The 15,733-nt window shown below is 42.4% G+C and overlaps 1 protein-coding gene across 1 annotated transcript; it reads right to left on the reverse strand.

The window, feature by feature from the left end:
- Positions 1-1,256: 1,256 nt before the first annotated feature.
- Positions 1,257-15,502, reverse strand: LOC137257861 (sushi, von Willebrand factor type A, EGF and pentraxin domain-containing protein 1-like). The gene is made up of 21 exons (XM_067795348.1): positions 15,238-15,502; positions 14,693-14,811; positions 14,114-14,164; positions 13,752-13,899; positions 11,952-12,079; positions 11,170-11,358; positions 10,704-10,877; positions 9,839-10,018; positions 9,304-9,477; positions 8,734-8,913; positions 7,592-7,771; positions 7,069-7,323; positions 6,256-6,474; positions 5,512-5,706; positions 4,922-5,401; positions 4,452-4,613; positions 3,900-4,061; positions 3,393-3,597; positions 2,481-2,668; positions 2,034-2,204; positions 1,257-1,345 (listed from the first exon to the last, which is right to left on the reverse strand). The coding sequence occupies exons 2-21, from the start codon at positions 14,766-14,768 to the stop codon at positions 1,332-1,334; spliced, it is 3,531 nt and encodes a 1,176-aa protein (XP_067651449.1). The 5' UTR covers positions 14,769-14,811; positions 15,238-15,502; the 3' UTR covers positions 1,257-1,331.
- Between the last annotated feature and the right edge of the window lie 231 nt (positions 15,503-15,733).

The raw sequence follows: 15,733 nt of genomic DNA on the forward strand, positions 1-15,733 counted from the left end.
GTGATCTACCTTCAGTTGTTGGCGATCTACAGCCCGTATTTTATGTTGTACTGTCCGAATAGTGGTATTTGTTTTAACTCTCCACACTAGTTTTAATTGTAAATGTGATGCTCTAGTGGTTTTACTGTCCTTTGACGACAGGTTTTTATAATGTATACATATTTCATTTCAGTATCAAAATGTTCTCGTCACGATATGGCTGAAATATTGCCGATGTGACGTTAAATATTAACTCACTCACTCACTCATTCAAGTTGTTGTCCCTTCTAGTTACCTTCTAGTTGTACCTTCTAGTCGTTGTACCTTCTAGTTGTTGTACCTTCTAGTTGTTGTACCTTCTAGTTACCTTCTATTTGTTGCATCGTCTAGTTGTTATACCGTCTAGTTCTTATACCTTCTAGTTGTTGTGCCGTGTAGTCGTTTTACCTTCTATTTGTTGCATCGTCTAGTTGTTGCTGTATCGTCTAGTTGTTATACCTTCTAGTTGTGCCGTGTAGTCGTTTTACATTCTATTTGTTGCATCGTCTAGTTGTTGTACCGTCTAGTTCTCATACCTTCTAGTTGTGCCGTGTAGTCTTTTTACCTTCTATTTGTTGTACCATCTAGTTGTTGTACCGTCTAGTTGTTATACTTTCTAGTTTTTGTGCCGTGTTGTCGTTTTACCTTCTGTTTGTTGTACCGTCTACTTGTTATACCTTCTAGTTGTTATACCTTCTAGTTGTTGTGCCTTGTAGTCGCTTTACCTTCCATGTGTTGCGTCGTCAATTGTTGTACAGTCTACTTGTTATACCTTCTAGTTGTTATACCTTTTAGTTGTTGTGCCGTGTAGTCGTTTTACCTTCCATTGTCATACCGTCTAGTTGTTATACCTTCTAATTGTTGTGCCTTGTAGTCGTTTTACCTTCTAATTGGTGCATCGTCTAGTTGTTGTACCGTCTAGATGTTATACTTTTTAGTTGTTGTGCCGTGTAGTCGTTTTACCTTATATTTGTTTTACCGTCTACTTGTTATACCTTCTAGTTGTCGTGGCGTGTAGTCGTTTTACCCTCTATTTTTTGCATCGTCTAGTTGTTGTACCGTCTAGTTGTTGTACCTTCTAGTTGGGAAATGTAGTCTGCAAAATGCTTGAACTGCTGAAATATTGAACGAGACAAGGGAAAAGATGACCATTTGTTTGTGGATGCCATTCCTCTCGTTAATTAGTATTGTGTTGTTGTGTGTTGTTTGTGAGGAAACATACCTCATGAACAACATAATGCTGTCTTTACACTTTTTATTGCGCTTGCAATTACAGGCGAAGAAGACTGCACTCCATCTCTGTGTGTTACTGCTTACTGGAGAAATTCTGTCAAAACGAAACACCAAAACGTACGTTATAAATATACCAGCTGTATATAATTATTCCTGGATAACACCTACCACAAAGCAGCAAGCGCCACGTTTTCCTTTGCAGAAATACTCGAAATTTACTAATACCAAACAATTGCCAACACAACTTTCGGATCAATGCGTCTCACCAGTCCTGCTTTACAGTTCGGAAGTGGTGTTGTAAAACTTCAATCATTTTGGAAAGAACACAATAAGTAAGTAAGTGCATGTACATTCTGAAAGCAAAACAGGCTTTTCCACATTTTATGGCATATGGTGAATTTGGCAGATATCGATGTTCAAATAAAAGTCAAAATCTAACAACTACTGGTTATAAATGAAACTCGTAAATTTATCTCACTTATGAGATCGGATCATACCCCACTCTAAAGCTGTTCCTAGTCTTCTTTTCTAAACCAATATTTCCACCTAATGTTGTTGCATTAGAAATGATTGTATGTTCTCTATGTCATTTTGCAATGTCTTATAAGAAGCTCTGTTCAGTTGCATGACAAGTGTTTTCATAGGCCTATTGTATTTAGGCATGGGTCAACATTAGGTCGATTTTTTCCACTTCGTGACAAAGATATGCTGAATTTTCTAATAAGAACATACAATATGTTACATGCATCACTCAATGGTTTATAGTGAGTAAAATCGTTCACCTCCACAGACGCTAGGGATCACATGGTTGACGCCATCGGAGAGGTCGGTGAGATCTGTCTGATCAACGATGTAATTTGTGTCGTGTGTGGAGCAGGAAGCAGCAAAGTGGGCGATGGTTGAGGCCGAGATCACCGTGTCGTAAACCATCACGTGGGACAGCACAGCAGGTACTAAGTGAGTGAGTGAGTGAGTGAGTAAGCAGCAAGGCTTGGACTATACACTTGACGAGACGGCTTTGCTTGAACATGCGGCTTCATCTCCGCCATATCAGACGTCCTTGCAACCTACTATCTTAACCATGACAACCCATTTACGTACATCCCCGTGCTTTCATTGCAATGTTATCTGACCAACGGTCATTCGAGAGATTCCATTTTGGTTTCAATCACTTCTTGAATAGCGGAGCATCCGACTTATCAGCCAGTCAGTAATATAGTAAGACCCACCGTTATTGCTGGTCCTGATGGTGAGGCTGTGTCCAGCAGGAATGAAGGCTCCTTGCAGTTTCATGTTTTGTGTGGCTGCCAGCTTTCCATTGACGTACAAGTTAACAAGTCCTGACTGGCTGTCTGCCTGCAATGCCACGTGTGTCCACTGTCTGGCCTGCAGCCCGATATCGGTACCTGCCGACGACCTGGGCGAGATATGGGATAACATTGTGATATTGTTAGTTCAGACGTACTTATCTGGATAACATTGAAATGTCACCGCTGACGGGACCTTGGGCAGCATCCCACCTCTATATACGCCTCTCATTGAGTCTTGAATGTTTCCTGCAGCAACTGGCTACAATGAATGCTACCCTTGAAATGTATAGACTCACTTAAAACACTCACTATTTGTTATGTATGTATAAATGATTACAACATAATATGAATTTCTCCACTAACTTGGGAAAACAACTGCAATGCAGGACAACCTAATGCAGATTATTTGCTTGGGGATCATACATCAAATTGTTTACACGCATGTTCCAGTATTGTGCAATGGAACAGCTGTGTTTTAGTATAAAGTTTTGATAGGATATTGCGCTTTTTCACCGAGTCTCATCATCTATTGAACGCATGACAATAATCTTACGACTTTGTTTTACAATACATCTGTCCATGTGTAAACAGTGCCTTTAAACAGTGTTGGTGGCTGAAGTAAACAGCTACATTTACACTTCTGATGGGTAGTAAATTAACATGTAGGTCGCCTCCCTGAGCCTAACTGGTACCGTAATGAATGATCACCTGGATGCCAGCCATCAACAAACCCGTGCTAAAAGTACTGTTCTGAAAGGGAGTGAAAGCGTGAGTACAAGGCGAGCCACACAGCACAAATACATTCTCCCCTGGGCCGGTTATTCTACTTACCTTCCAGCAATAAGTTCAAGAGAGTTCTTCAGAACGAGCGCGAAAGATGTTTTCATTGTGAGAGGATCTTGCCAGGTGGCGATGTCGAAGGACTCTGTGACGGTGTCGTACAGATATAACCACATGGCAAACGTCAGCTGACTGAGAGGCTGGGGTTGTGCCTTGAATATCGCCACACCGTTGGCTTGCAGGGACAGGTCAAAATCTTAGGAGAGAAATAGGTAACGTGCACACCACTATCATTGTATGACATCAAATCAACTCCTACAATATGACTGTCTAAACCAGCTGCTGTCACACATGTGCTATATTGGTTCACATTTCACCGACAGTAATACCAAAGCGCATGTTCTGCGAATCCACTATCAGTAAAATATTTCCAAACATCACATCTCATTATACCGTCAGCGAGGTCTATACAGGAGTGTGTGCCAACAAAACCACCCCCGACAGATGATATGATAATTGTACCGTGAAGGGATGATAATGTTGCACAACAAACAGTACCTGTGCAGTCTTCGTTAGCAGTTGCCGCGGTTGACCGAGTTATCTGTCCTTTTGGACAAGCAGTACAGTGTTGATTTCTTGGCATGCCTTGGAACGTACCCATTGGGCAGGGATTGCATGGTTCAAGGCCATCAGGGGAGATAAAGCCCGGTTGGCAGATACCTATGAGAATAGTAAGGCCAATAATCGTTTTTATTCAAAGCATACTGTTTCTGAAAATGCATCTATGTGGATTTATGAGAAGTGGACTTTACTCCTTGTTCACGTGATGGTATTCAGAACACGGCAATGGCAAATGAACGCTCCAGTCACTTTATGTGAACGATTATGTTTACAGGTTTCTGAACCTGATGTTTTGTCGTGCCCAATTCCCGGAATATCTCATTCCCTGACTTGGGGCAAGAGTGTTACCCAAATCCCCTTGAATGGCTGGTGGCTTGCTCTATCTCACTAACTGGCCAGTTATTCCCCAAATTGTATATTAATACCAAAGTCCTCCCATAATCATCAAAATTTCCACATTTGAGAAATAAGACTGAAAATAACGTGTGCCTTTGCAGTCTGACATGTTCTTAGAACCAGAAATGGCCGTGGACATCCCATCAGGGCAAGTGAGACAGGTGACGCTACTGTCTTGGTCCTGATAGCTGCCGACCGGGCAGTCCACGCAACTTTTCGTACTTGAGTCGAGACGTGAGCCTTTCGGACATCCAACTGCAGTGAAATAGAAACAGTATCAAAATCGTTCATGTAGTTAGTGACTGAATGTTGAGCAACGTCCCAAGCTACTGTATTCCTGAAATATCACGGTGGTCAAGATCATGTTTCAGTTTTGACTAGACAAACCAGAGGTTGAAAGTATAAGGAATGATTCAAACCAACGGGCAAGTTGACTTAACTGACAAACCCATGACGTCGGCTTTTAGGACCAAGGGCGGCATGGCTTTAATTGTCTGGAATAGAAGATTGCCGTTATGTTCTACTGGATATGTTTGTAAAGAATTAGTAACATGACGACACACCACATATTCCTTTAGACATGTCCGGCATCTTCCCCCTGGGACAATCTAGAGTGGCTGTCTGTGGCTCCACACTAGCTTTATCAAGCTTAAGTCCAAACTTGTCCAGTCCAAGAGTGTTAGTCTGAGCCACAGTCTGCAGTTTGGCAGCCACCGTGTGAAGCCTCTGATCGTTGAAGCCCAGTGCACTGGGTCCTGAACCCTTGCTGTCATCGTAGGCAACAACTACATCAAATTTGATAGTGAGAGAGTCCTTGGATCCTGGTCCGCTGAGGTCTCGCGTGACTTTACCGCAGATTACCTGGACGTTGTCTGGTTGGCAAGCTTTAACATCTTTGCAGGACGCAATGCCGAACTTGATCGAGCTGCTCAGAGCCTTGATGAAGTTCTGCTTGATCTGGTTCTGTACTGCAGGGTTTCCCGGACACGAACCGTTGTAGTAGAAGTACGCTGGCATCCTCATCGTGGAAAACCCGGAGTATGCTGAAAACAGACCATTGTATCATTACTGTGACCAACGGTAACATTTCAGTGTATATACAAGAGAATGTTTACAGGTTATGTCAGTGTTTGTTCCAAAGGAATATGCTTACCAACACAGTCGGGCACGTCCTCTGTGGGCATCCACTGGCCATTCGCTGAGCCACACACGAACATGCCGTCATGGGGAGCTGAGCGTGGAAAGCTGTAGTTGGCATTGCACTGCATCTGGCACATGCTCCCGTGCATCCACTTGTCACAAACCATGGCACCATTGTCTGGGGCTGTCAGATTCGAGCAATTTCTCTCTGGTATAAGAAAATGAGATAAACGGTGCCATGATGTGGGTAATATCTGAGCTTCAAAACAGTTTGGATTGGAAGTTTTAATCACAGAGGAACTCTCAGGCGAACGTTTTTGTCTAGCCTGACTTTGTTGTTTTCAGCATGCTCCACAACTGACTGGATGGAGACGCGTGCAAACACATGCGAATGCTAATTTACTTTCTTTTAATATTGGCTTAAAATGTTCTTACTTCCTTACATTTTATAATCGTTTCTTGATAGGGATAACCACTAGGATATGAAACCCCCACCCCCAACCCCAATCCCCTCCAGCTACACGCCCTTCCAAGCTGCGACAGTATATGTCCCTATCCTCCACAAGATACCACCTCCAGATGCCAGATGCCCCCTCCCTGCATCAAAGACCCTCAAAGACGCTCCTTCCCATCCCCATACGCAAGTCCACGCCAGCCAGCCAGTCGAAGACCCTCCGACCCACAGATATCCCTCCCCAAATTTCGGGTTTTTCGCCCTTAGAGCAGATCTCCCAATTTCCATCCATCCCCAGCCTACCCATGCAGTAGGGTGTGAGACCACTCGTCTTGTTCCAGGTCCATGCAGCTACTGGAGGGAAAGAAGCATCTCTCTCGCAGACGATGTGGTCGGGGCCGCCAAGAGGGTAACCAGACTTACAGGAGACAGGGCACACCGTCCCGTACTTGTAGTCGCTACAGTTATACAACATCAGGTCCTTTCCACCCGGGTGGAGGTTAGGGTGGGGACACCTAATAGCTGAACAATAGACACAGTATAAAGAGGAGGGAGGCTCATGTGATTAAAGTATTCGAGTTAGCAAGTACTTACATCATAAATGTTCGAACACTACAGAGATGAAGCACATCAGGAAAGAATAAATTACATTCAGTGACAATTCGGTCCACTGTTAATGTCAAAGAGGGCTTTCACTATTCGTTGCTCAATATTTGTAGCTATTCTGTTCCGTGAACACCATCCCTTCTTAATCTAACCATGAAAGCCTCACGATCAAGTAAATGTATCCACAGTCAGTTCCTGACATGCAGCGGTAGCAGTATCTACATCAGTAAACACAACCTACGCAACCACTAGTCACTTATGCAAACACGGTAGTGGTTGAGTGTATTTCTACATAACTCGACTGTCACCGTCAAGGGTTTACATACTCTCTGCAGTGACTGTAAAAGTATCTAAATGCTCTTTTCTGTTACTGTGAAGATCTCCACATACGCACTACTGTCACCGTGAAGGTCTACATACTCTCTACTATCATACCGAAGGTGTAGAAACTCTCTACTGTCACTGTGAAGACGTACATGCTTTCTACTGTCATTGTAAAGGAGTACATACTTTCTACTGTCACCGTGAAGGAACATGGTTTCTCGGACCTCCTTCCCAGGTTGTCATAAGCATGGTATGTGACCTGATGCACACCCTCGTCGAAGAATGTACCACGAGACTTTGATGTTGCCAAGACGACCCGGGCGGTCTTATTGGTGGAAGGGTAAATGGCAGTTACATTTGGCCACGTGACATTGGTGTGACTGACTCCTCGGTCGGAGAAGAAGGTGAGGTTGAGAGGGCAGTTCCTAAAAACAGGTTCATCTGGACAAAGAAAAAGGGTATTAACGACCATGATGCATGTCATTTAACGGTAAATAATGAAGATAATGTCACCACTTCCAGTCAGAAAGCAGCATAACATTTTTAATAATCATAACTAACTCTCCTTTACCAAAGAACTCACGATCGCCTTCAATCTGGATGTCTTTACCAAAGAACAAACCTAGCTGATCACATACATTCCGCATTTCCACAGAAATGACCTAGTCTGTCAACCGCAATCTGGACATGCCTTTGGTAAGCGACTCACCGATACATAGAGCAGACGCTGTCCATGTTCTATTTGCCTGACACGTGATGTGCTGGTTGCCATTCCCAGGCCTAGATCCACTTGCACACTTCAAATAGCAGGCGTCCTTGAACTCGTACTTTGTGCTGGGGCAGATGTATGTACCGCCAGTGATGTTCGCAGGAGCTGCGCATTGTACAGCTGCAAAACGACAGGACAGCAACTTTAGGAAACATACGTGCATTTAAAACAACACCACCAACTGGTGGACAAAGAAAATTGCATGAACCTGCCCAGAGATTGGGACTTATTGCTTTGATCATTGTTAATTATTGTCTCTACTTATTGTTTTGTCAATGGTGGTTGTAATCACGTTGCTCTCGCGTCTATGCGTTTGTTCTCGCCTTAAGTTTGTCTATCACTACTGCATTTGTCTATTAGTGCTATTACTCGTCCTTTGGCCATTCACTTATCAATACTATTTCACGGTTAGTATTGATCTTCACATAGCGCTAATTAAATGTTAATGCTGGCGTCCTTCAAGTAGTTTTTAAATGTTGAAGTCCTTTTGTCCTTAGCCAATCACTTCAACACCAACTGACCATTGTCATTGTCGCATTATTGCTGCTGTAGTATTACATTTGTTCTTCTTACATGAACATATACATATGTATACGCTCTTCAATCATCTGATGACGAGGCAATGAAAGGAAACTCCGAAAGGCTGTTTTCATTATAACAAAGGTGACATCCATGAAAACACTTTCTCTTAAAATCTGTTACTTCACTTTGTGCATGTTTGTCCGCATTTTGTACTGCATAAGAAATGTTCATGGGTCTTTTTAATAAAGTACGCATCTTAACACCTTAACAGCTCAAATATAAATGTTCTTGCACAAAAAAATAGAAAAAGAAGAAGACATCGAGCCAATCACTTCCAAACTAGGCGTCTTTACCCGAGAACACACCTAGTCTAACATCACCAATCTGGATGTCTTTATCAAAGACCACACCGAGCTGATCACCACCAAGCTATTTCAAGGAATTACACCTAGATCACCTCCGACACATCTAGTTGATTATCTCCGTTCTGATTGACTCTACCAAAGAATACACCTGGCCAGTCACCAACAATCTGGCCATGGCCTTGGCATTCCTCTCACCAACACATGAAGCCGACTTTGTCCATGTTCTATCTGCCTGACACGTGATGTCTAGGTTGCCAATCCCTGGCCTGTAGCCAGTCGCACACTTCAAGTCGCAGGTGTCCTTGAACTCATACTTTGTGCTGGAGCAGGTGTAATTGCCGCCAGCAATGGTATTAGGAGTTGGGCATTGTACAGCTGCAAAGCAACAGAACAAATACGTAAAGAAACTTACATGCATTTTGATATACGATATTTTTATCACAATTTTTTACCGTTATAGGAACTTTAATGGATGTCTTTACCAACAAACACACCTAGATGATCACAGTCAATCTGATCGTCTTTCTCCAAGGCCACACTCAGTCGATCACCTCCAATCTGGATGTTTTCACCAAAGAATACACCTTGTATATCACCCTCAATATGAATGTCTTTACCCTAGACACAACTAACTGATCAGCTCCCATCTAACCCTTTCCACCGAATATTACATCCCAGTCTATTACCTCCAAATGAATGTCTTTACTTAATAATACATCCGTACGATCACTTCCAAACTGGCCATGACTTTGATGTGCTTCTCACCTACACATGTGGCCGACTTTGTCCACGTTCTATCTGCCTGACACGTGATGTACAGGTTGCCCCTCCCAGGCTTGTAGCCAGTCGCACACTTCAGGTAGCAGTCATCCTTATACTTTGTGCTGGGGCAGGTGTACATACCGGTAGTCATGTTCTTGGGAGCTGGGCACTGCACAGCTGTAAAACAACAGGGCAAATACAAAAGCAGAAGCATTTTAAGATGTGTTCCTTCACTTTGTGTGTATTATCAGCATTTACTGTTGTAGGAACTTGTTGTGGATGTCTTTACCAACGAGCACACCTAGCTGATCACAGCCAATCTGAACGTTTTTACCAAACCACGCACCTATTCGATCACAACAAATCTGGATGTCTTTGCTACATAACCTAAGCTGATCACCTCTAATATGGATGTCCTTACCTAAATGTCCTTACTCAGGATTAAGCTTGGGTGATCACCTCCAGCTAGGTGCCTTTACCGAAGAATACACCTTGGCCATAACCAACAATCTGGCCATGACTTTGATGTGCTTCTCACCTTCACATGAAGCCGACTTTGTCCATGTTCTATCTGCCTGACACGTGATGTGCTGGCTTCCAGTCCCAGGTCTGTAGCCAGTCGCACACTTCAAGTCGCAGGTGTCCTTGAACTCATATTTTGTTCTGGGGCACGTGTAATTACCGCCAGCAATGGCATTAGGAGTTGGGCATTGTACAGCTACAACACGACAGGATAAATACAAAAGGAAACATACATGCGTTTTGATATATGTTGTGTTGCTGCACTTTGTGCATGTTTATCATCATGTTTGTATTGTTATAGGAACTGTTAATGGATATCTTTACCAAAGAACACATTTAGCTTTTCACAGTCAACCTGATCGTCTTTCTCCAAGAACAAACCCAGTCGATTACCTCCAATCTGGATGAGTTTACCAAAGAATGCACCTGTTCAATCACAGCCAACCTTGATGTCTTTACTGTAAGTCACATCAGCCTACCACAGTCAATCTGAACTTCTTTGCTCAAGCACACCATTTCTGTACTGTTATAAGAACTGTTCATGGCTGTCTTTAATAAAGAACACATCTAGTTGATCACCACTTATCTTGTCGATCACCACCAGTCTAGATGTTCTTTGCTAAGAACACACCTACCTTAACACCTCCAATCTAGATGTCTTTATAAAAGAACACACCTAGCTCATCACCACCAATCTAGATGTCTTTACCAAAGAACCAGGTAGTAGATCACCTCCAATCAAAATGTGTTTACAAAAGAAGAAAAACCTTGTCCAGACCCTATCATCCAGATACTTTTACCAAAGTCCATCAACACTTGATAACCCATCTGTCTCCTCCAGTCTTGAGGTCTTCAACAAACAATGCACCTGGGCTCCTCACCTTCACATGTGGCCGACTTTGTCCACGTTCTATCTGCCTGACACGTGATGTACAGGTTGCCCCTCCCAGGCTTGTAGCCAGTCGCACACTTCAGGTAGCAGTCATCCTTATACTTTGTGCTGGGGCAGGTGTACATACCGGTAGTCATGTTCTTGGGAGCTGGGCACTGCACAGCTGTAAAACGAAAAATGCGAGAAAAACATATATGTATTTCGATATATGGTATTGAATTGTCTTTACCCCAAAACACCAATGATCACCTACAATCAGGGTGTCTTATTACAATACACAAGATCGATCACCTCCAGTCTGGATGTTTTTACCAAGAGATGCACTTGGTCGAACGCCTACAGTCCGGCTTTGGTATGCTGGTAACAAAGATATACATGCACTCACTTTGTGCCCTATCATGTGTAACAACATTTTCTGTTGTAGTAACTGTGCACATCACCTAGTCGCAACTTACGTTCACAGATCGGAGGGTCGGAATGGAAAGTGCCATTCTTGTTACATGTGAGCCTTGAGTTACCACCAGTCAACGTGTAGCCATTCTTACAGCTGTACGAACAGGTGTCTCCGCGAACAATGAGCCCGGAAGTTTTGCTGCAGGATTTGATGCCGTTGGGGATTGGAGAGGGTTCACTACACCGTGCCACTGGTAGAAATATTGAACGTGAGAAGTGAGTCAAGCACATGGATACGATACATATTATTTATCACACGAATATGTACACGATAACAGTGTTTGTACGAGACGAATGCTGGTTTGATAATAACTTAATGACGCCGTTTGAGACTTAAAGACGACTGTGTTCAGAACGTGCGAATCAGATTTGTCATCAACCCGTGCGTGACTAATTGGAACATGTGGGCAGGTTCGCTGACTTGATTGCCACGTCATCGTTTCACACGACATACGTAAGTCGTTGTTCATTGAATTGTCCGATCAAGATTTGATCAATTTCAGACTGCAGTCATACAGCAGGAATACCTAAGTACAGAATAATTACAATAACGACGTAAGTTGTCTGAATGAGGCGCTGTATTCAGAAAACAATAGAGTCGGTCGGAGCAGTACAAACAGCATTACCTATGGGATTGATAATATCATATTAATGTGGTCTGAAAGGGCAGAGGATCTCTTGTACATGTGCATGAAACCGAACGGAAAATGGCCGTGCCTAGGCAAATGGAAGTGGAAGGTCAATGTTGGTCAGTATATACATGCTCATGTACTATGGTACCTACCCTTGATCACAACTGTGATAGAGCACGTGTTTTCAACACCTCGGCTGTCTGTGACCTTGTAGTAGATGATGTGGGTGCCTTCAGTGAACGTGGAGCCTGACCCGCTAGTTGTCCCAACCAGCCTTGGACTGCATTGATATTTATTTATTTATTTATTTATTTATTTATTTATTTATTTATTTATTTATTTATTTATTTATTTATTGATTGATTTATTGATTTATTGATTTATTTATTTATTTATCACTAGTATTTTACAAGATTATAAACTTCTAAGAAACAATGCTTATCAAAGGACTGCAAACATGTCTACCAGGTCTATCATTTGCTCATAACAGACTCATCCCGAAATGCTTTTGTCTGTGTCACGGGCTTCCAGTTTTAGGAATGTCTATCTTCTGTCATTCGCTTTGTGTATACAACAGGCTTTTCTCCACATTCCATACCAAGGCAAGAATAGTCATCAAATCAGTCAGAAAAACTCCTCAGAAAAACTGTCAGTGTTGATGTGACCTTTTATTCTGATAAGACATTGAAAAACATCCTTAGAGCAAATGGAAGAGGTGACAGTGATCAAACCAACCCCAACCCCAGAGGCTGCATCTACAAGATTAACTGTGATTGTGGCAGCAGCTACATAGGTGAAACCTGCAGACCATTCAACATCAGACTCAAAGAGCATATAACTTCAGGAAGAAAATTAGATCTGAAATCGGCCCTCTCTGAACATATCGTCAACTATCCAAACCACTCCGTCAACTGGAAAAACACCGAGATCCTGGCTTCCAACATCAGTGATTGGCGGAGAAAGAAGCTTTGCGAAGCAATCAACATCAGAAGATTAGAACCTCAGATCAATAGAGATTAAGGCGTGTACCTACCCTCTGTCTGGTGTGTCAACAAGGACTCATAGACTCCCAATCTATCAGCTGTGTAATCAACCATGTACTGTTAAAACACTCCTCCTTTTCATCTCTCCTCTGTGATTGTACATACCTAAGTACATTTATGTGCTTGTATATACATCTTACCTCCCTGGCTTCATGTATACCTATATATATTCTACAATGTTACCTATGCTCATTATCCCCCTCACGAATGGGCAAGAATTAGCCGTGAAACGTCGTGTTAAAAGAATTCAAGAAGTTGTCATCCATAATAGTGTCTTGTATTACCTCACCAACTTCTAAATGCCTTTGAAGAATTTTATTCCATTGTTGTTGTTGTTGGTGGTGGTGGTCCCTTTTATGTATTCCCTGATGCTGTCCTACTCAACCCCTCTTATATGTGTGTGTCAATCTTTACTGTAACACTTTGCTCTTGCTTGACAACGATATAAGTAGCTGTACCGAAACGTCGCGTCATAAGAAATAAAGAAGTTGTCATACATACACTTTTCTTAGAATACCTACTTCCCATCCATACTCGCTATCTAACTTATAAAGTGTAAACTGACATGCATACTCTGTAGCATCTCTCCTTATCATGATGGTATCATACAAGATCACAATACTTTTGTATGATCCCAGGGAGTTGACATTGACAAGACAATGTGCCGTTGTGATGGACATCCAATGATCATGGGAAAAACAAAGTGTCCTTGAGCAGTTGAACTGGGGAACTGGATATCGGCGCTATGCAAATGTCTAATATAATAATATGAGGGAATGACTTATCCTTACTTAGTACTCAAACTTGTAAGTCACTCCGGTCAAGCAATTTCTTATGTATGTGTAGTTGTTATGCTGAAAAAACGTCATGGACCACCTTACGGGTACCCGTAATAATTTGTATACGCACGTCAGGGAACCATCTTCCTCGTCATGCGCAGACGGTAGGGGCCATGTAGCCACGGCAGTCAGTGCCTTCGGAGGAGCAAGGAACACTTTAGATTCTGTATCACAGTAGATTTGGGGAGCGTTGTTGTTGATTACTACTTCATGGTCGCCTTAAACGGAGTGTGCGGTGTCATTTTAGATTAATCAGAGAATCATGTCTGTTTGAGTCCACTAAGATCTCTTTCTGGTTTGGTATTCATATCAACAAAATACATTTCTTTAAATTTAGCTTAGCAAAGCTTCACCATTTATAACACCACAACTACATACTGTCATATCATCTGCCAAACATCTGCGTCTGCCTGCCATATAGTGTATACTTACAGTGACTAAGTCCAACTTTACATCCCAGATCATGGATTACATCCAGAACATCTGTGGAAAGAAACTTAAATGTTAATAAGTGTATGTTATCCTATTCACGAGTGAGTGAGTGAATGTATTCAGACTGACAGTATTTCAGATATATCACTAAGTAATACACTAAATTGTATCAAGCAACGTACATTCTGTCTTGCCATGTCCAGGCACCGACTAGTTGACTATTAATTCTCAGGCATAGCCAGGACAAGTAAGGACAAAAATTTCCTTTTCAAAGTGTGGGGTCCTCTTCTCGAATTCGCTCCTTTGCACATTTACAGTTTTATCTTGACACCATGGCAGAACAGTCCACCACAGATATATTTCAGGACTAAAACCTGGCAGATGGAGTTCAAATGGGTACAAATGGGGACAAATGGGGACAAATGGGTATTACTTGGTACAAACGTCATGTCTGGTGTGTAACTGCCGGCTGCTAACAGTGTATATGGAAAATGTTTCAGATATTTCTTTAGCGTTCTCAATTCAGCATTCATGGAAATGTTGCCAAATATAGTAAGAACAATATGGATAATACAAAACCTGCTTGGACGCTGTCAATCCAAGTGGAGTGCACCACCATGAGTACCAGGAAAGCCAGTGTTAACATCCTGTACATCAACAGTAGCAGCGGCAGTAGCAGCAGGTCAAAACGAGACGTCCTGAAACATTCGCAGCACTCGCTGTGTTCAAACATCACCTCACCCTTTGTTCAATTTACTGCCGAGGATGATCAACACCATGTCACACAATATCTCTCAGTACCAACAGAGAGCTCAAAGTTGCAAACAATCTCACAACCCGTGTTCGCAGGATAGCTGCCATGAAATTACCTACCTAGTGCATAACTCGCTGTCAGAGCCCCTGGTCGTTGCCCCCACTTTCTGACGTTTTTCGGTTCCACTAGCCGCATTATTTACCTAACTTGTTATATCGAAACACGTATCCCCTGGACAACATATGACGGCATCAGAAATAAACGATTTTGATAATAAAGTACTTTCATACACATGCACACGTACTGAGAACAATCGTACGTATTTTTCGTTTGAAGTCATACCGTTTAATAACTTTCAGCCGTGGCTTACCTTACACCGAGATTTTAAAGTAGTTTACGTCCGACTTCCACGGAATTCCTTCATATGAACATGGAGTCAGGACCAGCTGCTAGTTGGCAGGAAGATAGTAGTATGTTAGTCACATGCGACACTGGCACAGCAGGTTTTTTTCAGAGGTTCTAGTTACAAGGTAAAGTCGGTTAAAAGGAATTTTAATAAATACACCCATAAATCGGAAATACTGTTTATAACCTAATTACACACGGTTGACCCTGCATTGGGGCTGTCTATATCTAAAGCTGTCAGACAAGTCATCTGAAACAGGTTTTAGTGGATGTAAAAACAAACTGAAACGGAATGAGAGGAGAGAGGATTTCTTGAAAGATCTTGTATTGGATGACCATGTAAAATAATTCACAAGAACTGATGGCAGTTGAGCGACAGTGACAGTTTGGTACTCTCTATCAATCCCGTGCCTGTCCACGTGACAACAGTGATGCCTGGCCAAATGTATTCAGTGCACACA

This window comes from Haliotis asinina, chromosome 12 (genome assembly GCF_037392515.1).
Source record: "Haliotis asinina isolate JCU_RB_2024 chromosome 12, JCU_Hal_asi_v2, whole genome shotgun sequence".
NCBI lineage: Eukaryota > Metazoa > Mollusca > Gastropoda > Lepetellida > Haliotidae > Haliotis > Haliotis asinina.